This window comes from Pinus tabuliformis, chromosome 5_2 (genome assembly GCF_031772625.1).
Source record: "Pinus tabuliformis cultivar Carrire ecotype Pingquan chromosome 5_2, CPIR1, whole genome shotgun sequence".
Lineage (NCBI taxonomy): Eukaryota > Viridiplantae > Streptophyta > Pinopsida > Pinales > Pinaceae > Pinus > Pinus tabuliformis.
In genome coordinates, this window is record NC_142306.1 from 366,982,798 (window position 1) to 367,009,981 (window position 27,184).

The following is a 27,184-nucleotide window of genomic DNA, read 5'->3' on the forward strand; positions in this document are numbered from 1 at the left end:
AGAAAGGGCTGACGCAGTCCCTAAAGGTTGACGCTGGGGTTATCATGGCGCAGATTGGAGTTGGGGGTTATCGGAGTGTTTATCCGGGGTTTTAGCCGAAGCATTCGTCTCCGATTGAGAGGTACTACTGCCGAGATTATTCTCTGTTGGGTGAGTCGTTTTTGGCACCCAGATTGTATTATGAAACTGCTTAATAATTAAAACCCTCAGATAGCTGCACCGGTTTTCCCGCATTGGGTTTTTTTGGGGACATTAGTCCAAAACAACGATGTCACTTGTGTGCTTGTTTTGTTATCTTCAGTTGATGATCTGTAATGTGTTGAGCATGTAGTTGTATTTATTTTCAATATTTACATGGTAAATAACTTCTTAATTAATTAGAACAAGTAGGCAGAAATAAATCAGAAAGCACATGAAGGGTTTCTCACTGGTTAGACTTAGAAATTCCAACAGGCCTTAAGGCTTTGATACCATGTGGTGTTTTTTACTAGGTGTATACATAATATGATAATACACAAACATAAATAGAGATAATGAATATCACATATATTGATGATGTTGCAACACATACGTCTATGGGAGTCACCGAGTCAAGTTATTGATCCCCTAGAATGTGATTATATAGCACGTTAAATTGGTTAATATGGTGTAACCAACCAAGTTACCAAGCCTAATCTTGATGGTACAATATTAATATAGTGACATCTCAATAACGTATTAAGTGACTTACATTTTTGTGTTATATTCTAACAGTGTACCCATTTCCAATATTTTATAGGGGCATATTTGAAAGCATCCCCAAACATTCGTCAGTTCTTTGCAGCTTAGTTTGAGTCAAAATTTTTATTTCAATCTTTTGAATGCAGATTCTTTCTTGAATGGATATAGTGACTATGCATTTGAGATAGAATGTTCAATAATATTTCAAACTTCCATAAAGACTTTTTGTGAACTTTAAAAGCTAGTTAAGATTAGATTGGAGATTTATTATATTTGATATTGGGTCGAAAAATGCTTTGATGATTAAATTGCTGAATGGAGAGTCTGATGACTTAGCATACTATTTTAACTTCTTTGTCTAATTGTTATCTTTGATCAAGCTTGTGTGTTAGTAAAGAACCTTACTGAATTCTCAATGAACTTTTCTTGTTGAGCCTCTACTTCTTGTTGCTTTTGAACTTTTTGGAGTTCTAGTAAATTAGATGTTGTATATTTTCTTTCGACCTTTTTGAAGGACAAATTGAAATGAACAGATTTTAAAATAGAACAGAATGGAAGTTTGATCGACTTAAATTCATTTCATTTGCTATATTTGCAGTTTTCACTTATATGCCCCAGGATTTTCGTTGTTCACTTTTTAAGCAACAACGTGAGCGTTCAGAAAGAAGGAAACAAGCAGAAGTTGATGCTGTGATTAGTTCCGGGGGAAGTATTCGTGACAAATATTCCCTTTTATGGAAGCAACAGATGGAGAGGTGGGTTTTAAAAACTTGTTAACTTAGTGTTCCTTGCATTTTTGATAATGGTAATTTTCTTTTTATTGGCAGAATTTGAATTGTGAATTTCACAGGCGAAGACAATTGGCTCAGCTTGGCAGTGCATCGGGGGTTTATAAAACTCTTGTAAAGTATCTGGTTGGAGTCCCAGAGGTATTATGCACAACGTGAGCCTTCTATGCAGTATTTGGTATATGTACATAGTTTCTTATTCAAAAACTAGGATGCTTTCATGGTGTTTGGTTCAAAGATTAGTGGTTAAGTTAACCAAGGTAAAATTTCCAAGATGATAGTTTCCTGAATGACATCACAAAAACTAGGATGCTTTCATGGTGTTTGGTTCAAAGATTAGTGGTTAAGTTAACCAAGGTAAAATTTCCAAGATGATAGTTTCCTGAATGACATCATAAAATAAAAGACATCCTAAGATAATCAATATATAAGTGAATGCAAACCAACATCTTCAACCCCATTCTGATATATTGCCAGCTCTGTCTTTCCAAGAAACAGATGCTAATGACTGCGGGGAAATTTAAGAATAGTTTGATTTGTCACTTTGATGTTCCACATGTCTTGCACAACAACAACAGTTTGAGAATAAATTGTCAAGTGAAGATGAAGCCTTCAGGTTGACTGTGGCAGAAAGCAAGGAAGGGATGATGGTTAGTGCAGAGGTTGAGTCTTGTGGCAAAGGGGAAGAAGATTTGGTTATCAAGGCCACTTGGACAATTTCAATCTGATGTTTTTTCTTCTAAATTAAAGGATTGAAGAATAGTTGTGTACCTGTTTAGCTCTCTATCTGTAAACTGGTATTAGGTTGAGTAATAGTAGTTTGATCTTCCACAAAATTCTGATGAAGCTATTGTTGCACAGTGAATGCGTAGACATGGGAAAACTGTTGCACATGATCTCTGATGAGCATCCCTGTCATTATCTTGGATTGTGAAGCAAATTGTTGTGAGCCAGAAGACAAAATACAATGCTTCCCTAAATTTCATACAGAATAAACACATTTGCAGTTGTTGTGCATTTTAAATGGCTAATAAGTAGGATTTTTTTTGTTTGAATTGTTTCATAAATCATACTGAAATGAAGAAAAATTGAAGTACAACTATTTTAATCCCAAAAACTGTGGTGTGGAGTAAGGGGCTGTGGCCCCTATATTGTTTTGTAGAAATTTCGAGAATGGTATCTGACCTCATTTACCTGAGGTTTATGGATCTAATCCGTGTGAACTTTCAGCCTTAGGGCTGATCTGAAATATTAAATGACAACAGTATTTCACTTTTCTTCAACCCAATTTCACCCAGCAGCTCAGGAAAATTAACACTATATGAATGCACTTCAATAGTACAGTGCTACAGCCCTTAGAGCACACTTTTCAAGGCATATAATAAGTCTGAAATGTCTTATTACACAGATTATAATAACAAATGTGCACCTTATCTTCTGGATATGTGTTGAACCACTTAACCAATTCAGCTATATGTTATGTCAGGTGACAAGTCATCACAAGTGCTGAAATTTACTCAATCAAGAAGATAACATAAGATGAAATCAAAATATGCAATTACACAATATTTGGACAGCTGGAAATTTCACACACACACACACACTCATATGGCACTGAGAAGCCCTCCTAGGCACATACAACAAGTTTGTATCATGCAAGTTCTCCATACTAGCATTGTTGTCATTATTAGGGTTTACAAATTCTAGCCATGTTAAATCACACAAGTGTTGAAATTCTATAGCAAGTGCAATAGAATACAATTTTCTGATCTGATAGTTACTACCTAATGATTTTCAAACAGTGTTTCTCAAGCCACTGATATCATTGAATAATTATACACAGAAAATCTCAACAGTGAATGCAGCAGAAATAGTAAATATCATAGAAAGACAGCCATGCATAGTAGAGACAATATTTTCACTCTGGGAAACCCAACCTTGGGAGAAAACCCAACAATCTTTTCTTATAGAGAAATTGTCTTTTCAGCATGGTTTACAAATCAGAAGTTTGTCTGGAAATCTGTGTCAATGTTACAAGTCAAATTCCAATCCAACCTGGTCAAAATAGCTGCTAGTCAATGCTGGTAAAACCAATAAAGGAAGTCAACTCTGGTATAACTTTGGCCTGCAGTCAAACTCGGCCCTGCAGTCAACTCACATGTGTGGCTGTATGGACTGTTGTCAAACTTGATGTCAACTTGGTCAACTTCTCTCATACGTGCGATTGGTCAAGCTGCTGGTCAAACTCAGTCAAGTTCAGTCACATGTGTGGGCTCCAAGAGAGAGAATGATGAAGAAAAAATGAGGCTGAACAGATTTCTCTACTTGGCTGAATTGCTCTTTCACTAGAAAAGATTCAATGAGCTTGCTATATTGATGATATGTCTCCTCTCATGCTTATTTATTTATATAGAGCTCTAATGTTGGGTTGACTCTAGAGACCCATAAAGAGGCACCTCATTACAAAAAATCCCTTCACTTATGGAGCCTACATTACAACTCATCATTACACTAGAATTGTTAATTTCACCAATGGGTGAAAAATTCCATTCCATAAACAAATCAAACCCGCTCTATAAAAAATAGATCACTCCATCCTGAAGCAAACAATGTGAGCATTGTGGGCCAATCTCCTTTAGCTAAATCAACGTGGCCCCATGGGAGAAAGACTACCCTTGGGCCATTCACCCCTAGCCAAATCAGCATGGCCCCATGGGTGAATGTATCATTCCCCCACTAGTCAAATCAGCATGACCCTGTGGGAGAATGTTTGCCCAATGCTGCAAAAACGTCAACACTCCCTCTCAGCAAGGGAGACATTATGCATCATACCAAGTTTGTCTCTAAAGTATACAAACTCCCCCCTAGATAGAGGCTTGGTGAGAATGTTTGCAATCTACTCATCTGTGGATATGTATTGGAGCTTCACTGCTCCCTTCTGCACCATGTCTCGGAGGAAGTGTTGACTTTTCTAAGTCTAACAGTTAGAAACCCTCCATGTACTTTCTGATTTATTCCTTCCTACTTGTTCTGATTAATTAACAAGTTATTTATCATGTAAATACTAAAAATAAACACAAGTACATGCTCAACACATTATAGAACATCAATTGAAGGAAACAGAAACAAGCACACAAATGACACTGTTATTTTTTGACTAATGTTCCCGAAAAAACCCAATGTGGGAAAACCGGTACAACTATCTAAGGGTTTGATTTATTAAGTAGTTTCATAATACAATCTAGGTGCCAAATCCGGCTCACCCAACAGAGAAAAATCTCGGCAGTAGTACCTCTCCTTCGGAGACAGATGCTTCGGCTGAAACCCCGGATAAACACTTCGACAACTTCTCAGCTCTAATTTGCCCCACAAAAAACCCCAGCATCAGCCTCTTCTGCCCTCTGCGTTAGCTTTCCTGGCAGGTTTGGCAGTTCCGTCTGTTCCCAGCAGTTCCAGCTTCTGCCCTTTGCGTCAGCTTTCTCGGCAGTTCCGACAGTTCTCGGTAGTTCCGGCTGTTCCCGGCAATTTCGGCTTCTGCCCTCTTCGTTAGCATTCCTGGCTGTTTCGGCAGTTCCTGGTAGTTCCGGCTTTTGCCCTCTGCGTTAGCTTTCCCGGCTGTTCCGGTAGTTCCCAACAGTTCCGGCTGTTCCCGACAGTTCCAGCTTTTGCCCTCTGCGTCAGCTTTCCTGCAGTTCCGGCTGTTCTCGGCAGTTTCGGCTTCTGCCCTCTGCGTCAGCTTTCCCGTTGTTGAAGTTTCTAAGTTTACTTAGTTAGAAACCCTCCATGCACTTTATCTGATTTATTCCTACCTACTTGTTATTTTCCTTAACAAGTTATTTACAATGTAAATACTAGAAATAAACACTAGTGCATGCTCAACATATTACAGATCAACAACTAAAAGAAACAAGAACAAAAACACCATATGACACCATTATTTTTGGACTAATGTCCCCGGAAAAATCCAATGCGGGAAAACCGGTGCAACTATCTGAGGGTTTTGTTATTAAGCAATATTAGAGTACAATCTGGGTGCCGAAACTAGCCTACCCAACAGAGAATTTCCTTGGTAGTAATACCTCCTAGTTTCTAACAAATCTACTGGTTGAAACCTCGGATAATCCTTCCGGCAGCTACTTGGCACCAATCTGCCCCAGAAACCCTAGCGTCTGCCCAATCTGGACTGCGTCAACCTCTCCCAGCCTAGCGTTGGCCCTGCATCAGCCTATCTTGTCCTGCGTCAGCCCCAGGAGGCCCTGCATCAGCGCTCTGAGCCTCTGCGTCAGCTATGCTGACCCTTCTGGTGCTCTGCGCAGCACTTAGCTGCCTATGCGTGGCCCTGCGTGAGCACTGGCTACTCCTGCATCTTTCTCTTTGGCTGCTCTGCTGCTCTCCCGACACTATCTCTACCTCGCTTTCTCTCTGTACTCAATGCCCCCCAGTTGCTCTCCCGATCACTGATTCTATCTCTCTTAGCAAAGCTTGCTCTAGAGAATAGAATGACTGATCACTCTGGTGTGTTCTCTAAGTGACCCTCAAGCCTCCTCTTATACTTTTCCTGTTGATATTTCAACAGCCGAGATTAAGTCCCTAATCAACGACTAAGATTAGATCTGGCTTGATCCATGTCTTTTGGACCATTCTAACACAGATTCATATTAATACACATTAATATTTTATTTTCCCTAAGTTTAGACTTAGGGACTCCATTAAAAATATTAACTATTTTAATATCTCCTGATCTGTTTAGAATCTGCCCAAACCCTTTCTGGGTATTGGAGATCTCATGTGCCCCAACCTCCACCAAATTTCGTGGCTAGAGCACATTCGATGCTACCCCAAGTCAACACTCCCTCTTAGTGAGGTTTGTGCTTTAGCAATACTCCTCACTGAGTATTACTCTGATCATCCGGCATCGGTACCTGTGCTGATGCTAGGCCTTCCTGCCCAACATCGTCTGCACTGCTGTATCTTGTACTGTTGCCCATGGTTCTGCCACTGCCACTACTGCATCTGTATGACATCTCCCTCTACAGCCGTGTTGCTGCTGGTCCTTTCTCCTAGCATTGCATCCGCACTGCACCTCCTCTCATCATGATGCATCATGCTGCCCACTGCTGCACTGCAACTCAGTCACTGAGAAGTAAGTAACTGATCTCCCAACTGACCTCCCTGTTGGGCTAGAAACACCCACTGATGCTGAAGCTCCCTCTGTCGCTGACAAGTGCTCCCTCTCTGACCTATGCGCTGCTGCAACAACTCTCTACATCTCATCGTTGCACATCTCTCTGTGTTGTCTTGCACTAGTGCAACACTCCGATGCCTCTCGCACTGCTGCAGCCTGCTAGTCTCGCGCTGTCTCGGGACTTCTGCATTGTAGCTCTCTTTGCCGCTCCATCCGCATCCGTCTTTACCCACTCAGTCAGTCCTGCTACTCCTCGTTGGGGCTCTCATAGAAAGGTCTAATCCAAGAGGCTGGGTACCTCAAGGATCCTGCCCCTCATCGCTTGTAGTCCGCCTGACTACAACTCGATGTCTCCCCACTTCTACTCAAGTGGCGTGTGTGCACTCATGGCACAGTCATCGTCTGTCAAAACTTCCTTCTCTGCCCGTGCTGGTGCTGCCTTAGTCTCGGAAGACTCTCCCTTACTCTTCTTCCTTGGGCACTGGGTCGCATAATGACCCATCTCCCCACAGTGGAAGCACTTGATCTTGGAGAGATCTTTTTTTTTTCTGCTTCTCATGCTTTCCCTTAGATGCTAGGGCCACATCCTCCTCCTCCTGCTTGACCTTGATCCCTTTACTGCTGCTACCTGTCTTCGATTATCGTTTGATCTCTTCCTGGCGAAGAGCTGCCCACATCTCGTCCCAAGGTGGGAGAGTCCCTCTGCCCAGGATACTTTGGACAAACACTTCCCATTCTTCTGAGACAACATTCAAGGCTGTCCTCACCATAAGCTCCTGATCCGGTGTCGCTCCTATAGCAGTCAACTGGTCTCGGATCTCATTCAGTCCTCCGAGGAAGGTCTCAATTGATTCACCCTTCTTCCTTTGATACGACCTCATCTAGTTCTCGAACAACATTCTTCTCTGCATAGAAGTATGCTGGTATAGGTTCTTGAGAGCCTCCCACATCTCAACTACCGTTTCCTTCTCGGCTCTATGTGGTACCACATGATCCTTGACCCCGTCAAGGATAATGCACTTGGCCCTCACCATCGCCTATTCATACTTGTCATTATCATTGGGGTCGACTGGGATAACTATAACCTTCAAGGCGAAGTTCTTGACACGATTCCTGTCGAGTACTAATAAGATTCTGGCCTTCCAGACTGCGAAGTTCGATGCTCCGTCTAGTCTATCGTGGTCTCTTACCCCGTGTAGTGCCATGACGCTCCTCTACTTCCCTCCTGGAAGTTTTCTGTTTGACTCCTCTGAGTCTCTACTTCCTATCTGGAAGTTCTCTTTTGGACTCCCTCTGAGTCCTGATTTCCCTCCTGGAAATCCTTTTGCTACTTGTCAAGATGCCCCCTCCTTTGATCATCTTGTGCAACTGCATTGCTGATCCAGGTTCCTCGGCTAGAAACCATCGGTAACAACTTCTCTGGCCCTGCTCTGTCAGGTACTGTTCTGACTATAGTACCTTACCAGCTCCACTCTGCAATATTTCTGCAGCCTTCTATACCCCAACAACTGCCTCTCTGTGAACTGTGTCAACCCCTCTCTGCCTTACGCTGGCCTTGCGTCACCCCGCACGGGTCTGCGTCAGCCCTGGGATGCCTTGTGTCAGCCCTCTGGCCCTCTGCGTTAGCAACGCTGGCCCCTCTGGGGCTCTGCGCAGCTCCCGACGTCCTCTGTGTGGCTCTGGTTGGCTCTGCGTCACACTCCTAGGCTTCTGCGCTGTTAGAAACAACTTGTCACCTCTGTGTTGCTATTGACACTGCATTGTACCACTAAACTGCTGCCAACTCTGCCACTGAACTGCATCTGATCTATGCTGCTACTGCTGCAACTACTGTAACTGAAATCCAAATTCTCTGAATCAATTATATCTATGGAGTACAACTATTTCCTGAGTCACTGTCTACTACCTGTCTCTGCACTGTCTACTGAGTCTGTCTGCACTGCAATTACACTGTGCTCCTCAACATCTGGTTGTGACTAATACTGCAACTCTCCCTCAAGAATTGACCACGCCATCAGATACTAATCCATTTGCTACCGAATACTGTGGGCCCCTGTAGCAAGGTTATTGATCCAAGAGGAAACACCTGCCCGAAGCTCACCTCAATGGACCCTTCCCAGCTCTGCGCAACTCTAGAGTCTAGAACTCATTGTCTCCCCACGTCTCTCTTGGAGGTATAACTACATACAAAGCAAAATCTTTCTCCAACCTGGTGGACAACTGATCAATCTATGTCGAAGTTGCTTCTTGCTCCTGCTTCTCCTTCTCATCTTTCTTCCTTTGAGGACACAGGGTACTTTAGTGACCAAACTTACCACACCTGAAGCATTTAATCTTCTATAGGTCCTTTTTCATCATGTCTCCTCTCTGTGAGCCTTGTCCCTGACTAGCACCTTTCTTTGCCTCCCCTTTGATGCAAGGGCTACGTTCTCCTCCCCCTTCACACTCTTCAATCCTTTGCTGCTACCACTGAGACTACTCTTGACTAGAGTAAGTCATATCTCCCCTTGCTTGAAATCTGCCCATAATCGATCCCATCCAGGTAGTTGATCTCGTCTAGTGATGCCTTGGATGAAGTAGCCCACTACTTGGTGAAATCGTTGATAACTACACGCACTAGTTCAATTTCTTGTGGTGCCTCTCCTACTATGGAAACCTCATTCCGGATATCCTGAATTCTGGGGAGGTAGGGGGTAACTCCCTTTAGCATCCTAGTGGTTCTCGACTTCTCCTTTAGGAACATTTTCAGATTCTCGGAATGATTTTGGTGTAGTGCTGCGAGAGCATCCCACATTTCTTTGGCTATATTCTTGGTTGCTAAGTGTGAGACTATATGATCTTGAACTCCATCAAGGATCAACCACTTCGCCTTGGCCATCTCCTTATTATAGTTGTCTAGTTGCTGCGGATCTGTAGGTACAACTATTACTCATTTTTTGTACATCTTCAGACCAAACTCATGCAACAGAAAGGACATCCTGGCCTTCCAAATAATGTAGTTGGATGCACCATCTAACCTATCCTGATCAAGAAGGCCATTTTCTGCAAAACTCGCAATTGGGAAAATAAAGAGGAATATCCTCCTCACTTGCTTGGCTACCAATTTTGCAATTCAATCTCTCTTCTAGAATGCATAGTCTTGCCTGCTGGTTCTGCCAATGCAACTAGAAATTTCAGATTTCCTTCAAGGCTGAAGCTAGAAATCCTCTAAGAAAATCCCTTGGTGTGTGCAATTTCTCTTCCACTCAACGTTGATTTTGCTACTACGAAACTGCTGCAAAAACAATTGCGCCCAGATCTGCCTTGCGAATTCACTGATCTGCTTCACCAGAACTGCTTGTTGGCTTCATCACTGCCTGCTAGAATTGCTTCAGGGCTCTGTGAATTTTTCTTGCCACCTGCACTGAAAAATCAACCCTTCTATCCAATAGTTCGAACTGCCTGGTTGGCTTTGCGCAAATCTGGAGAAATTATGTTACTGCTCCCTCTGAATTGTGAATTTCTCCGTCTTCATCTCTGAGCTACTGCTCTGTCAAGCTAGCTCTCAGAACATGTGAAAATTCTGTTAAATTGCAACAACTGGAATTAATTCTTCCAACTAATAAATTATGCAGTTTATTTTGTCATGGCAAAATAACAAATTAATCACACTTCGATTCTTCATAGATAAAAACGTTGCGGAAATAAACTGGAAACTGAGAAAATGCTAGTGCACACAATAAAAAATTGACACAGTTATTTTTGGACATCTATCCCCAGAAAAACCTAGTGCAGGAAAACCATAGCAACGTTTGAGGGTTTTATTATTATGTAACAGTGAAATTCTGAATACAATCTGTGGATGCCCAAACTGACAATCCAATCTGAGAGAAATATTGGCAAAATCAATTGAGGGAAATTTACCCTCCTATACAAGCAATCCTGCCTCAGTCTGGGCACTCGAATTGGCTAACTTGGACCCCTCTACGGAGTTGCTGTGGCACAATCACTCACATGCTCTGCCCGAATATGCCATGAATTTTCCTCTGACTGATTGCTGCTGCTCTAGAAGGAAATCTCTGACCCTCTAGAAAGTTATTTCGACCTCTAGCAATTGAATCCTCCTCCTGCTCAACCAAATCAAACTGCCTTCTTGAGGCTTCTGCATAGTCCCTACATAGCCTTCTGGAGAAATAACTCGACCTCTTCTTCTGACTCTGCGGAACTAGAAACTTCCTCAAGAATCACTATCTCTGCCCCTCTGCATCCTTGCTGGCTCGCACTCTTTTCCTCTGCTCGAACTTTGAAGCTGGATAGCTCGATTTGCCAAGAAACTTGCACTATTGGCTTCTCTCTCATGTGACTAGCTCCTATCGCATCGACCTTTTCTTATAATCTCTCGTTGGCTCACCATTGGCCATGATTAAGTTCTCATCAACAACTAAGATCATCTGTGGGTTGATCCATGTGAGTTTCTAGAGATCTCACCTTCATTAATTAATTTATGTTAATTAATCATTTTTCCTAAGTTAGACTTAGAAAAAATTTAATTACTGATTAATTAGCTGAATTGAGCTATTTGTGGGTGGTTTCTCATGAAAAATTTTCTAGGTTTTGGAGCTCTTGTGTTTCTAAGCCTCTTTAACCAAAGTCGAGACTAGAACACCTGTTCGATGCTACACAAATCAACATGGAAGGTCCAGGAAAAATTTAATTACTGATTAATTAACTTAATTGAGCCATCTGTGGGTGGTTTCTCCTGAAAAGTTTTCTGTGTTTTGGAGCTCCTGTGTTTCTAAGCCTCTTTGACTAAAGTCGAGACTAAAACACCTGTCCGATGCTACAAAAATCAACATGGAATGCCCACCTTCAAACATATGATCATAACAAATGGGAGAGGGCACACAATGGTTGGCTCAGGGGGCGAAGAATGGTGGCACATTGAGCTATGTATTCGCCGCAAGGGGTTGCTGGCTACCGACTGAAGACAAATCTAGGAGAAAAATTCTCCTACAGGGGTCACCCATTGGTGGTGGTTTACATTTGGCTTCAACTGGGACATGAGCTCTCAATGGAGTGCATGAACCATGTACTCGAATGGGGAGGTCATGAGAACACTAACAATCTCTTGGGACCACAAACTTGTTACCTGCACATCAAAGATGAAGCAAACGGGGCAACATGCTTTTGACGACGTCCTTTGATCGCCCATGCTTTTGTTAGTCCGTAAAATCAACAGGAAATAAAATTTACTCTAGAATGCAATTTTAATCTAAATGCACCTAATCTAGCATGATAACATAATATGATATTAATTTCTAATGCGAAAATCAATATGCAATGCATCCTACTCTAACATGCATATTACATCATGCAAGTACTAAGTGTAATCATAGACCCAATGCAACCAACATATCATCCAATCAATATGAGAACACTTGCCCCTCTGCTTACTCATGCAATAGATCCAAAGGCAAGGGTAGGAATGGCCATATGGAAGGTCACAAGGGCAGGAGGTGGGAAAATAAAATGACCACACATGGAAGATCATGGGTGAAGAGGGAATGAAGGGATGCAACCTACTCCATAGGATCCTCTCTTTCAACCAAAAGATAGAGATATCAACAATTAAGCTCATAAATCTCTGATGAATGACAACCTCAGGCATATCATCCTCATCATGGTCCTTATCATTTATATCGTGCTTCATGGCCACCATAAGGTCATGATCGGAAGGAAAGGGAGACTGATGACATGGAGAGACACAACAAGCAGGTTGCTCATGATGATCATACTTAGGAGAGAGAGAGGACTCCTCATTATTAGCGATAGTGTAAGAAGGGTTGAGGAAAGGGTCCACATGCGACTCAATTACATCCCCAGGATCGTGAGGAAAGACAAGGGTCCTATTGATATCATCATCATCAATGTTGTAGATAGGGTCCTTGTCAAAACAATGCTCCTGAACTTCCCATTTCCCCTCTTCAATATGTAAGTAATCATTGATATCAAAGTCCAAAGGGGTAGTGGGATCATTTTTCCCAAGATCTTCATGATGCTCAATGAAGGCTTCCTCTTGAATATCTAATGGTTGGCATGCTTGAAAATGCTTAAGAAAGCCATCAAAGAATGCTTCAATAGATGAGATGCTCCTAGGTTTACAATTATGTAGCCATGAATTATGACCTTGGAGGGATCTCATGAATAGCAATATGAGGACATCCTAGTGAATCACTTCAACCTTTGATGCATGTGCAACAAATCTTGCTACATGATTTATTGCAGAGAGTGATCACCATCAAACTTGGGCATCCCACGTATGGTATTCCAAGTGACATGATTAGGGTGCCCAGGGATGGAAGCGATGTCCAAAGCAAGGAATTCATCAAAACAAGACCTCCTATTAGGTTTACATATATCGATTATGTAGTAGTCTTCGAGGCGAAAATAGAAATGTCTAAAGAGATGTTTGCTACACCCTACAAGAATTGACCTTAAAGTTCAATGAAGAACTAGGGCTTCGTTCTTCCAATGGAGTTGCCAAGAATCATATGTCCGTATAGGGAACAAGACACACGTCTCGTATTCCCCGACAATGACGCCGAAAATGTTGTGCACAAACTAGCTAGCCTAGTTTGGTAGGAAAAAACTAGAAAGCACAACAACAGTTTGGGACCAAGGTCCACTGTCACCTCAGTGAGCGTCCCCTGCTCTTTATGAACTTTAACCGATGAGAGGAGTCCTAGTATGAGGGATATCACTTGAATGATAGGATCAATGGCTAGGTACCAAGGCCCATTCAAAGGAGAGGCTCAAATAATGGCTCAATGCTTCAATAAGAAACTGATGGCTCTCCAAGAAAGGCATATGAGGAGGCCCAGACCTAGGAGGAAAGGTTTATTCAAATACAAGGGATGCCCCTAGACCTAAGGCTTCCTAAGAGGAAGGACCTTTCTATGGGCTTTGTGAGATGATTATCATATAAGGTTTTAGCACCAATGGAGAGACCTAGGGGAATATCCAAGCAAGGCCTAGAGCTTAAATGATTGCTAGAGTATAATCCTCAATGTGATTACTAGGTCAATTGAGGATGAGAAAGGCCAAAAGTGATTAACTTCCTTGGAGTTTTGAAGAGCAAATGACCTTTGGAATGGCGCTACCCAAGAGGTTCTAGACTAATTTTAGGATGAGAGTTAGGGCTTTGGATTTCTCTCAAACTAGCCATGAGAATTGCCTTAAATTTGGAGGGCCAATAGATGACACAATAGTGCAATAGCCTACTAACTTGCTCTAAAAAAATACCCCTCCTAAATCAATTCGCACTAGGCCCTAGCTAGCCATCTAGGGTTAGGGCATATTTTTAGAAAAAGGTTAAAAAGAAAGTATGTTGAGGTTGATCACCTAAGATTAAGACTAGTGCCTTGCTATTAGGAAGATTAGAGTCAAAATGATCAAGATTTGGGAACTTCGCTCTTCAAGGAGGCCTAAAGAAGCAACTTTGCTCTCTATGGATGTAGCTACATGGTAACTTTAGACACTTATACTTCGGTGGCAATTTTTATGGAGTTTCGAGGATGCACATGCAAATAATCCTCTAGGAACATTCATTCATTCTTTGTTTAATGAGTAACACATGCAAAAATCTCCAATAGTTTTAATGATTCCACTAATTCACATTAATTAGGGCATATTATTTGACCATAAGAAAACAATTCCATGCATTAGACATCCATTAAGATAGAAATATAGCATTATATTGCACTTACAAGATAAAGAAGAGTATATCCATCTACAATCTTGCCAACAAAAAGGTCCAGGAGAGATAGCGAAATCTTTCCAGACATCAAAATGCATTTATTCATCCAAATCATTCCACAAATTGCAGGGCAAAAATCTATATTGAGAGGGCCGAAAATCCCAAGTGTGATGATAAAAAACAAATGAGGTCTCTCATATTTATATGAGCCTCTCACAAGTTCAATTTAGCTTAATTGGACTAATTAAGCCCCTAATAATATTTTAATGTGCAAAATAACAATAACTTTTGTTACAAGCCCACCAAATGGCTCAAATGTATAAAATAAGCCTTCCTAATGATGCCGAAATGATAAAATAATGGTGCAAGGTGCCGTTGGAAGGCAAAGATGAGTCCTAAATGTGCCATGATGAAGAAGAAGGCTGCAGAAATGATGATCAAGGGGGTGACCCCTTGATTTGCAAGCAAAATATCCTGTGGTGCTCCTAGGTGGTTGTGGGGCACAATCAATGGTCTCATGGATCTCTTGTGGCTCAATAGCAAGTCAATGCTCCATAAGTGAGGGCTAGAAGATGTTGTATGCCCTCTCATGTCTCTCCGGATGAGAGAAAACCCCATCTAGGCCCTGGATCAACTACCAGGTGTCAGGTTCAAATGTGTGGTCGGTTGGGCAATTTGGTCCAAGTGCATCATTATTTCTATAAGGTTGGGGCACGGACAAACAATGTGTGACGCTGAAGAAGCCCATGGTGTGGCAAGCAATGCTGTGCTGTGATGGAGGACCATGGCTTTCAACGCTCACGCTACAACTGCCATTATGACTCTCTGGAGGGCTTGGACCATGTATAGGGAGACCAAGTCCAAATGGAGACCCACCTGCACTCCTGTATAAGATCCAATGCGTGTCTTCACCTTCCAGTACAAGAATCCATTAGTACAATTGAGTAAATACTAAATAAGCTTGTTAACTAGGGGCAATAGTGAACACTTCATAGTGGCATGCCCTTCCAAATGGGCTTTAGAAGGTACAGGTGTTTGCTCCACAAGGGAGGTTAATAAGGGACCCTATTAGGTGGTTTTAGCTTTAAGGGAGTGACAGGCCCATGGTACATTTGTCAAAGGGCAAGTATCATGTGAAATATGATGGAACAAAGTCGGGTAAGAAGGAAGGCTCCAAGCCACATGCCATGGTACAAGGGTAGCTATGATGTATGAAGGCCACACATTGGGTATATGGATGTAGGAGGGAGCAAACATGGTACATGAGTTACCTCGACCTTTGTTTTTCCACCCTTTTTCATATGATTTTTGCCTTTTATTGATTTTTTTTTCATTTACTGCTCGGGGCTCCAGGGGATGAGAGCATGATGTGTATGATGAAGCAGTGATTACCCTCGTAAGGATGGGTAGTAATCGCCCACCAGGGGTTGGGACAATCATGGGTTCCTAAATGATGCAGGGGGCACTCATAGGGGCCCTAGGAACCAGGGTGATGGCCATAATGATAGGGGGTAGAGCTCATGTTTGGCTTTTGCCCACGCGCTAAATTTTTATGTCCCGGCCATCTTTTGCATTTTGTGGTACATTTCCTATTGTAAGTGGCCAAATTATGCTTTTAACTTTCTTTTTAGCTACATCAACCTTTGGGGCATCGTTGCAAGCCTGACCCAAAGTGTTGACAATGGGATGGGTCGGCTAACACCTTGTGGACCTAATGGAAAATGTGGACCTAGATGGGAAAAATGTGAAAAAATGTTATAATGAGCAGAGGGGAGTGAGATACATGGTGTCGGGAAGTGGGACCATGCAACCAAAATCAAGGTTTTCCATGTAGTGCCACTCCTAAAACTAGTAACCCATAAAGGAGATCCCACGAGACTAGGATACAAGATTAACCATCAAGTTGGGACAAGGGAACAAGAGTACAATCTAAGCTTATTCTTTCTGCCAAATCTCCCCACTAATCGATGCCCAAATGTGCCCAAGAAAAGCAAGCATAAACACCCAATCACATAATGAAAAGTCATACCTTCAGGGTTGGCAGGCCCACCTTCAAACATACGATCATAATAGATGGGTGAGGGTGTTGAAAAATGTAACTAGGTTCAGTCTTCATAAAATGTATTTGTCAAAAGAATTTTTATTATATTTACAATGACTTATTAAAGCATGGGTTTCATGCTTGGGTCATCATTTTATTAGTCAAAGTCCCCATTATGGACTCCTCAGATTAGTAAAGGGTCTTTGTATATTTTATGAGACTAGGATGCGCCTCTCCTACTATGGAAAGCTCATTCTGGATATCCTGAATTCTGGTGAGGTAGGGGGTAACTCCTCCCTTTGGCATCCTAGTGGTTTTCAACTTCTCCTTTAGGAACATTTTCAGATTCTCGGAATGATTTTGGTATAGTGCCGCGGGAGCATCCCACATTTCTTTGGCCGTATTCTTGGCTGCTAAGTGTGAGACTATATGATCTTGAACTCCATCAAGGATCAACCGCTTCGCCTTGGCCATCTCCTTATTATAGTTGTCTAGCTACTGCGGATCTGTAGGTACAACTATTACTCATTCTGCGTACATCTTCAGACCAAACTCATCCAACAGAAAGGACATCCTGGCCTTCCAAACAATGTAGTTGGATGCACCATCTGACCTATCCTAATCAAGAGTCTTGCTGAGGCCATTTTCTGCAAAACTCACAACTGGGAAAATAAATAGGGACAAGATTAACCACCCAGTTGGACAAGGGAACAAGAGTACAATCTAAGCCCATTCTTTCTGCCAAATCTCCCCACTAATCGATGCCCAAATGTGCCCAAGAAAAGCAAGCATAAACACCCAATTACATAATGAAAAGTCATACCTTCAGGGTTGGAAGGCCCACCTTCAAACATATGATCATAATATATGGGTGAGGGTGTTTAAAAATGTAACTAGGTTCAGTCTTCATAAAATATATTTGTCAAGAGAATTTTTATTATTGTTACAATGACTTATTAAAGCATGGGTTTCATGCTTGGGTCATCATTTTATTAGTCAAAGTCCCCATTATGGACTCCTCAGTTTAATAAAGAGTCATTGTATATTTTATGAGACCCTTCTTAGGCTTTTGAAAAGAATTATTTTTGAGTCAAAAATGAATTATGTAACCTCCAAACCAAGTCGGCCTCAAGCAGATCAAGTCGGCCTCAAGGAAGGCAATTCGACCTCTTTGGAAGGCTATATATACAAGGTAGTTTGACTTCATTTGAGAATCTCACTCACTCAAGCATAGTTCAATATTTGGACGTTGGGAAGAAGTGCGAAGTTGAAGGAAGGTTCTAAAACGAGTGTGAGTTTGGTCAAGGAGAAAGGGAAGAAGAAAATCAAAATTTTGGTCTCTCTCTCTCTCTCTCGTTTGGGCTGGTTTAGGAGATTGAAATCTCCTAGTCAAGGTCGAAGTTGTTGCTGATGTTGGAATCTTCCAAGTCGAAGTTGTTAGGGTCGAAGTGCTGCTCCTGCTAGGTCGAAGGTTGGATCGAAGAAGGAGAGGCTGACTTGGTGTAGAGGAAGTCTTTGTCTAGGTTGAAGAGTCTCAAGGAAAACTATTGAAGGGAGAGCTTTTGACTAGGTTTTCCCCTAGATGGTGGGTTTTCCCTGGCAGAGTGCCTACATCTTGTGTCTTGTGTTTTTGTGATCTTCATGCACATATAATTTGGTAATTTCTTGATGAAAAATAATATAAAAAATAAGAAAAAGAAGCCAACATAATTCACAAGTAATTATGAAGAAAGAGAAATCTAACCCACTACTAGCATTGATTTATCAACTTGGTATCCAAGCTAAGGTCGAAGAAGATTGAAGATCACTTTGTTGGCTTAAAGGAAATGATTACTCCCTCTATGACAAGAATGGGATTCACTTCTACAGGAAGACGGATCAAGAAGATTGTCTACTACTTATTCAACAAGGTCAAAAGTCAAGGGTTCTTAGCTGCACTTATAGGATCCCTCAATGATGATAATGCATTTATCATTGACAGTGGAGCATTAAGGCATATAATAGGGGAAAGTAAGCAACTACAAACTTTATCAAAGGAACCATCTTCCCATGTAGTGAAATTGGGAGACAACAAAAGCTATGTTGTTAGAGGCCTGGGATCAACATTTTTGAAGTTGGAGAATGGAGCAAAACTACATCTCAACAACATACTATATGTTCCAGGTTTGAAAAAGAATTTGCTTTCAATTTCGTGTGTAGAAGATAAAGGGGATAGAGTTGCTTTTTTTGATGGAAAAGTCTTGGTTTGGGGAAAGGATTAAAGTATTTATAAAGCTAGGGTTGTTGGAGTTCATGAAGGAAGTTTGTATAGAGTGATTACACCACCTCTTCAAGCCCTAGTTCAAATGGAAACCTCTCCTATTGAGCTATGGCGTAGAAGATATGGTCATTTGCACTACAAGGTCATTCCCACTCTTAAACATCTAGTTCATGGCATCCTCGATATCAAAGAAGATTGTGAAGGAGTTCGCAAGGGATGCTCTTTGGGAAAACATACAAGAAAACCATTTTCAAATAGTGAAACAAAGTCTAAAGAAATATTAGACCTCATACATTCTGATGTGTGTGGGCCCATGTCTAAAAAATCACTTGGAGGTCATCTTTACTATGTAACATTTATTTATGATCACTCTAGAAAGACATGGTTCTATCTTCTCAAGAAAAAGGATGAAGTATTTGAGAAATTAAGGAGTTTAGATGCGAAGTTGTTAAAATTGGCAACTAGGGCCAAACTCCATGTGGGTCATCTTATTAATGGCAGCTGATATTTTTCTTGGATCCCTCTCATCGAGAGGTGTAGGATTGATCTAAAGATCATCTGATTCCGATAAATATTCATGGAGATATGAATTTAATAGTGTTATGGGACAATTCGTCAAGGTCGGCCAACAACCAAATAAACCGCACTTGTGCTCAACGTTTTAGTATAAATAGAGGTGGCCTTCAAGTCATTTCAACACACTTGGGATCGCTTCCTCTCTACTTGTCTTTGGGTTTTAGTAGGGGGAGAGATCCTAAGGGATAACGCTGCCCTAATCTAGAGGGAATGCCCTAGGCCCTACGCTGCCCTAATGCAGCCTTATGGAGAAGCCCTAACGTTGCCCTATGGAGAAGCCCTAATGCAACCCTATGGAGAGGCCCTACGCTGCCCTAATGCAGACCTATGGAGAAGCCCTAACGCAGCGCTATGGAGAAGCCCTAACGCTGCCCTATGGAGAAGCCCTAACGCAACCCTATGGAGAGGCCCTATGCTGCCCTAATGCAGATCTATGGAGAAGCCCTAACGTTGCCCTATGGAGAAGCCCTAACACAGCCCTATGGAGAGGCCTATGCTGCCCTAATGCAACCCTATGGAGAGGTCCTAACGCAACCCTATGGAGAAGCCCTAACGCTGCCCTATGGAGAAGCTCTAATGCTGCCCTATGGAGAAGCCCTAACGCTGCCCTATGGAGAAGCCCTAACATAACGTATGAAGAGGTTTACGCAGTCAAGAAGGGCAGCAATGTAATCCCTCAACGCAGCCTAGAAAAGGGTCCATACCCTAAATGGATGCCCTACAACATTAACGTAGTCTATGGATTGCCCTAATTGCAGCTAGAGAGGGAGGCTCTAATACAACGTGGAGGAGACCTGAGTTCCTCAATGGAGGCCGAGTTAATTGCTGGAGCAATAGCTTGTTTTTGGGACAACAATGATATAGTGCTGCAATATTCAAGGGACAACTATAAGATGTTGGGACAACAATGATATATTGCTGCAATATTCAAGGGACAACTGTAAGATGATGGGACAACAATGATATAATGCTGCAATGATCAAAGGGACAACTGCAAGATGATGGGACAACAATGATATAGTGCTGCAATATTCAAGGGACAGCTGTAAGATGTTGGGACATCAATGATCAAAGGGGCAACTGCAAGATGATGGGACAACAATGATATAATGTTGCAATGATCAAAGGGACAACTGTAAGATGTTGGGACAACTGTATGATGAGACAAAACAATAATGGGACAGCAGTATGGTACTTGGTGTAGTAAGTACATGAAGCAAGCAATAGTACAACAAGCATGCAAGGGACAACAAGCATGCAAGGTACAACAAGCAAGCACATAGGATAGTATGGAAACATGGTGCAGCAATGGCACATGATGCAGTACAGTGATGGGTACAATCATGATTGATGAAGCATGATGAGATGCAACATAGTGATGATGGGTGCAACATGGTGCAGCATGGTGAGGTGCAACATGATGATGAGATGCAGCACAATGATAGGTGAAGGAGTCACCTTGGAGAATCAATTGAAGTAGCATGTCTTCAACTGATCTCATGTATCATCTTCTTAGAGATGATCTATGCTCTTATCTAGATAAGTCAAAGTGTTGACTTCTGTTGTAAATGTAGTCTCTCTCGCTCTCTCTGTTGAACTATTGAAGAACATAAAAGAAGAATTGATCAAGGGTTTCCCCACATTGGGGTTTGTCCCTGGCTAGTGCCACATCTTGTGTCCTCGTCTTGGCTTGTCTTCTATGATTTATGTTTATGTTCTATCTGCAGTTTACTTTAATGTTGATGTGATTGCTAATCTGGAAAAGATATTGAGCTAACTGTGAAAATTGAAATAAATTGCTCTAAGCATAGAACATACCTAAAATTAACAGAAGTGGAGACCCTAGCTGAAAGAAAGATAAAAGCTTTGAGATCTGATAATGGTGGGGAATACACTTCTAAAGAATTGATTGCATATTGTAAAGAAGCAGGAATTAAGAGGGAGCTTATTGTTCCCTACTATCCTGAACAAAATGGAGTGCGCGAAAGAAAGAATAGGACAATTTAAGAAGGTGTATGAACAACGCTACTTGATCAAGAATTGCCAAAATTTTTATGGGGAGAAGCAACGATGACAACCGTATATATTCAAAATAGGAGTCCTTGTAGAATTCTTGATAATATGACACCCGAGGAAGCATTCACAGGAAAGAAGCCAAGTGTGGACCATCTCTAAATCTTTGGGAGTCTTGCATATATCCATGTTCTTGAGGACAAACGAAAGAAGTTGGATTCTACAAGTATCAAAGGGATCTTCGTTGGTTATAGTCTCTCCTCAAAGACATATAGAATCTACATCAAGGAAGGGAGACACATTGAAGTAAGCAGGGACATTATATTTGATGAGAATCAAGCCTACAAAAGATCGAAGGATATTCCTTTTGACCCCGATGACGAAGATCTACCCATATTTGAAGAAGAAGAAGTACAACCCGACAACCCTTCTACAATTCAAGAGGAAGAAGAAGGACCAAGTGAGCCTATTCAAGCTGTGGTCATACCAAGCACAAGGAAGAGGCCAAATTGGTTAAAAGTCACTCTTGAAGATGCTGAAGGGCATGGAGCTGTGAAAGGAACCTTCAAGGAAAGCAAAAGGATGAAGAGATATTCTGGATATGCTACATATATGACAAGACTAATTGAAGCATAACCATCTACATTTGAAGAAGATTCTCGTCAAGAAGTATGGAAGAAAGTTATGCAAGAAGAATATCAATCCATCACGAAGAATGGGGTTTGGGAAATCATTCCTAGACCTAGTGACATATCGGTTGTCACCTCAAAATGGGTCTACAAGATCAAACACACTGTTGATGGAAGCATAGATAGATACAAGGCCAAATTTGTTGCAAGGGGTTTTTCTCAAAAGGAAGACATAGATTTTGAAGAAACCTTTGCACCCACTGCAAGTTATACTACCATTAGATCTTTGGTTTCGTTGGCTGCTACAATGCAATGGAACATCCATCAAATGGATGTGAAGACAACATTTCTGGATGGGACCATCGATGAGGAAGTATACATTGAGCAACTCGAAGGCTTTGAGGAAAATGGCAGGGACACTCATGTCTGTAGACTCAAGAAGGCCCTGTATGGTTTGAAGCAAGATCCTAGGGCATGGTATGCAAGAATGGATGCATACCTTTTGAGAATTGGGTTTGTGAAGAGTTCAGCTGATCCAAATCTCTAAATCAAGGTTGTGAATAATGAGCCAGTCATTATTCTATTGTATATGGATAATCTATTCGTCGCAAGTGTGGAGAGAAGAATACAAAAATGTAAGAAGATGCTGGCATCCGAATTTGAGATGAGGGATCTAGGACTGATGCACTATTACCTAGGCCTGGAAGTTTGGAAAAATCCTGGGGAGATATATTTGGGGCAAGGAAAGTACATCATCAAGTTGTTGCAAAAATTTGGGATGATGGATTCCAAGCCCATGACTACTCCTATGATCACCAATCTCAAGAAGTTGAGGAGCTCTGACTCAAGTCTCGTGGATCCTACCTCCTATCGTCAGATGGTAGGCTCTCTGATGTTTCTGGTAAATATTAGGCCGGATATATGCTTTGTTGTGAACATCGTCAGTCAGTTTCAATTGGAGCCTTGTCATGATCACTGGATAGCTACCAAACATATATTGAGATATTTTCGTGCTACGATACATCACTTCATAAAGTATAATAGCAAGGAAGTCAAGTTGACTGGCTTCACAGATTCTGATTGGTGTGGCAGTGGGACTGATGGAAGAAGCACTACATGAGGATGCTTTAGTTTGAGATCTGCCATGATCTCATGGATGAGTAGAAAGCAAGATCCCGTTGCTTTGAGTAGTGTTGAAGTAGAGTACGTGGCTGCATGTGAAGTAGGAAATGAGGCTGTATGGTTGAGGAAGCTTCTGACATATTTGTTCGAGAAGACTGTAGATCCTACTGTGATTAATTGTGATAAATCAAAGTCGTATCAATATGTCTAGAGATCCCGTTTTTCATGCTAGGAAGAAGCATATCAACAATAAGTTCCGCTATATTAGGAACTTGGTGCAGGATGGGATCGTGAAGCTACAATATGTCCCAACAAACGATCAAGTAGCTCATATACTAACAAAGTCTCTTCCTAATAAGAAGTTTGAGTATCTTAGAAACATACTTGGTTTAGTTGATATTACTGATTTTGTTGATGATGATAAAAGTTTGGAAGAGATTTGTTGAGGCACTGTGTGTGAGACACATTGCCTGGGAGGACATATAGCCGACTCTATGTGTTGATGTCTACTTCCTGAAGTAGGGAGGGTGGCGTTGGTCATGGAGCTTTGACCTTGGATACGCACCTAGATCCCTGGGTTGATGATTAGAAAGTAATCCTGATGGTACCTAGAAAGGCTGAAAATTTTAGTCCATCTTAGTCCCACTTGGATAGATTGCCCTGGTCAGGAACTTAGTTCGTGGCATTGCGGTGCCTAAACTGTTGAGAGACCTTGGATAGATTGCCCTGGTTAGGAATCTAGTCCATGGCATTGTGGTGCCTAAACTCTTCATACTTCGTATAGTTTGTGATCTTCCATATGAATACCTCCCTAGTTAAGAGGGAGTGTTGAAAAATGTAACTAGGTTCGGTCTTCATAAAATGTATCTGTCAAAATAATTTTTATTATTGTTACAATGACTTATTAAAGCATGGGTTTCATGCTTGGGTCATCATTTTATTAGTCAAAGTCTCCATTGTAGACTCCTAGGATTAATAAAGAGTCATTAGAGTCATTGTATATTTTATGAGACCCTTCTTGGGCTTTCGAACGATGTAAAAATAATTATTTTTGAGTCAAAAATGACAGATCAAGTCAAGTCGACCTCAAGGAAGCCAAGTCGACCTCATTGGAAGGCTATATATACAAGAAAGTTTGACTTCATTTGAGCATCCCACTCACTCAAGCATAGTTCGATATTTGGACGCTGGAAGTTGGAAGTTGGGAAGAAGTGTGAAGTTGAAGGAAGGGTCTAAAAGGAGTGCGAGTTTGGTCAAGGAGGAAGGGAAGAAGAAAATCGAAATTTTGGCGTGTGTCTCTCTCTCTTGTGTGGGCTGGTTTAGGATATCGAAGTCTCCTAGTCAAGGTCGAAGCTGCTACTGATGCCGGAAGCTGCCAAGTCGAAGTTGTTAGGGTCGAAGGTTAGATCGAAGAAGGAGAGGCTGGCTTGGTGTGGAGGAGGTCTTTGTCTAAGTTGAAGAGTCTCAAGGAAAACTATTGAAGGAAGAGATTTTGGATAGGTTTTCCCCTAGATAGGGGTTTTGCCTTGGTAGAGTGCCTACATCTTGTGTCTTGTGTTTTTGTGATCATGCACACATAATTTGGTAATTGCTTGATGAAAGATAATATAACAAATAAGAAAAAGAAGCCAATATAATTCACAAGTAATTATCAAGAAAGAGAAATCTAACCTTAATCCTACTAGCATTGATTTCTCAATAGAGGGCACACAATTGCTGGCTCAAGTGGCGGAGAAATGTGGCACATCGAGCTATCTGGTGGCTGCAAGGGGCTGTTGGCTACTGGCGGAAGACAAGCCTAGGATAAAAATTTCCTTATAGGGGTCACCCACTGGTGGTGGGTAATAGACCATAGCCAACTAGGAGTTGGGCTTGAGTTCACCCGACATAGGAAGGTGTTGGGCACATGCGATTAGAAGAGACGAGTATCGATTAACTGCGAATCAACCACCAAGGTCTAGTCATAGTGGCAACAAGAGCCATGGGGTTCAATGATCGAGCGAGCGTGTCAGTTTGTAACAAAACAAGCAGCACATGTTAGTGTGCATGGTAGGTTGAGCCGACAATGAGTGTGAAGACACATGTTGTGGGAGTTACAGTGAAGCAACCGCATAGGGTGAGTGGGCAAAATCATAGAAAAAAACCAGCCATTGTACAAAGTAGACATAGTGGATGAGGCTCTGCAACTAGATATGATAGTGCAGGGATGCAGGTCAAACCATATGGTGCTGCAAAGAAGTCAAAAAGTGCAATAGAGGAGTGGCAACAATGCAAGTTGATGTAAAATTGTAGCAGAGATTAGCAACAATTGTACAAAGGTTAGTATTGACAACTAACCTGTTTTTTCTATTGCAACCAATAGGATTGGTGGAGGTCTCCTTTTAGAGGGTGAGAGGGAGATTATACCAGGTGGGTGTTTAGCAACAAATTATTTTTGTGGCCATGTCAATGTACTGAAACACAGAGCTGCGAGGTGCTTGAATGGGGTTAGAATTGTTATATTTCAACTAGATTCAAGAGTGACGTTGGAAGCCAAGGACATGCTATTGATACTAGGGCTAAAGAAAAAATTGCTTTCAATATCAGTCATGGAGGTAGGAGGATTGGAGGTTAGATTTAGCAGTAGGAGGCTGTTCATTCATCTAGAGAAGTCTATCCCAGAAAGAGCAGTGGTCATCAGGGTTAGAGAGAGAAACTTATACATATTGACAGGAAAACTTGTTCAAATATTGAAGGATGCTGAAGAGGATATGGGACTCCTTGGAGCGCATTCATGGGGAGTAGGCCTGCGAAGAATGATGTTGTGCTATGATCGGAGTGACAACTGATTTCGGGTGGCTCTTCATTATATACCTCCCTCGCTAAGAGGGAGTGTTGATATTTGTAGCTTGGGCAAGTACTTATGCACATGCCTAAGTGTTTAGGTATGTAGAAGTGGCCTAATACACCCTTTGTTGATTGGAGGTAGCATCGGATGTGCTCTAGCCATGAAAATTGGTGGAGAGGCTAGAGCGCATGAGATTTCCAAGACCTAGAAATGGTTTGGGCAAATTCTAACCAGTTTGGGAGATGTTAAAATAATTAATATTTTTAATGGAGTTCCTAAGTCTAAACTTAGGAAAAATAAAATATTAATGGGTATTAATATAAAATTGGGTTTGAAGTCATGGATCAAGCCAAATATAATCTTAGTCGTTGATTAGAGGTTTAATCTCGGCCGTTGATGGACCAACGAGAAAAGTATAAGAAGAGGCTTGAGGGTCAATTGGAAAATACACTAGAGTGATCAGTAATTCTATTCTCTAGAGCGGGGTTTGCTAAGAGAGATAGAATCAATGATCAACAGCGAGGGGCAGTGAATACATAGCAGAGAGGCAGAGTTGGTACCAGAGAGACAACGTAGAGCCCGGAGAGGTTGACGTAGAGGCAATTGGGTGCTACGCAGAGGCAGCTAGGAGCTGCGCAGAGCCAAGAGAGGCTAGCGTGTGAGACGTAGAGGGTCTAGGGGTTGACGCAGAGGCTCTAGAAGCTGACACAAAGGCTAGCAAAGTTGACGCAGGGCCAAGAGGCAGTGCTGGAAGGATTTCGTGGGATAGACTGGGTGCTGGTGAGCTGGATAGGGTGACACAGTCCCTATCAGAGTGATGCAGAGCAGTGGAAGCTGCAATTGTTGTTGTGGGATTGTTCATCCGGTGATTATTCAGCCATAATATCTGTCTTCGAGGAGAGGTACTACTGCTGAGGGCATTCTCTGTTGGGTGAGCCATTTCTGGCACCCTGGTTTTTTTCTAAAAACTGCGTAATAATAAAATCCTCTGAATAGCTGCACCGATTTTTCTGCATTGGGTTTCTCCAGGGACATTGGTCCAAAAATAATGGTGTTACTTGTGTGCTTGTTTTCTTTCAGTTGATGATTTGTAGATGTTGATACTGTACCTGTGTTTATTTTCAGTATTTACATGGTAAATAACTTGTTAAGTAATTAAACAAGTAGGAAGAAATAAACCAGATAGTATAGGAAGAATATCTAATGGGTTAAACTTAGAAATTCCAACATGGTATTAGAGCGTGGTTGAAGATCATATGATAAGTGAAGGCATCAGCTAGCAGAGCAG

At 41.7% G+C, this 27,184-nt stretch overlaps 1 protein-coding gene across 2 annotated transcripts in view; it reads left to right on the forward strand.

Moving 5' to 3' along the window:
- Positions 1-27,184, forward strand: part of LOC149158982 (retinal-binding protein) — a 271,407-nt gene that overhangs the window by 82,842 nt on the left and 161,381 nt on the right. For both annotated transcript variants that reach the window (XM_089436385.1, XM_089436384.1), the window contains exons 4-5: positions 1,319-1,475; positions 1,571-1,649. In XM_089436385.1, the coding sequence (XP_089292511.1) occupies positions 1,319-1,475; positions 1,571-1,649 (236 nt within the window). The remainder of the gene's footprint in view (positions 1-1,318; positions 1,476-1,570; positions 1,650-27,184) is intronic.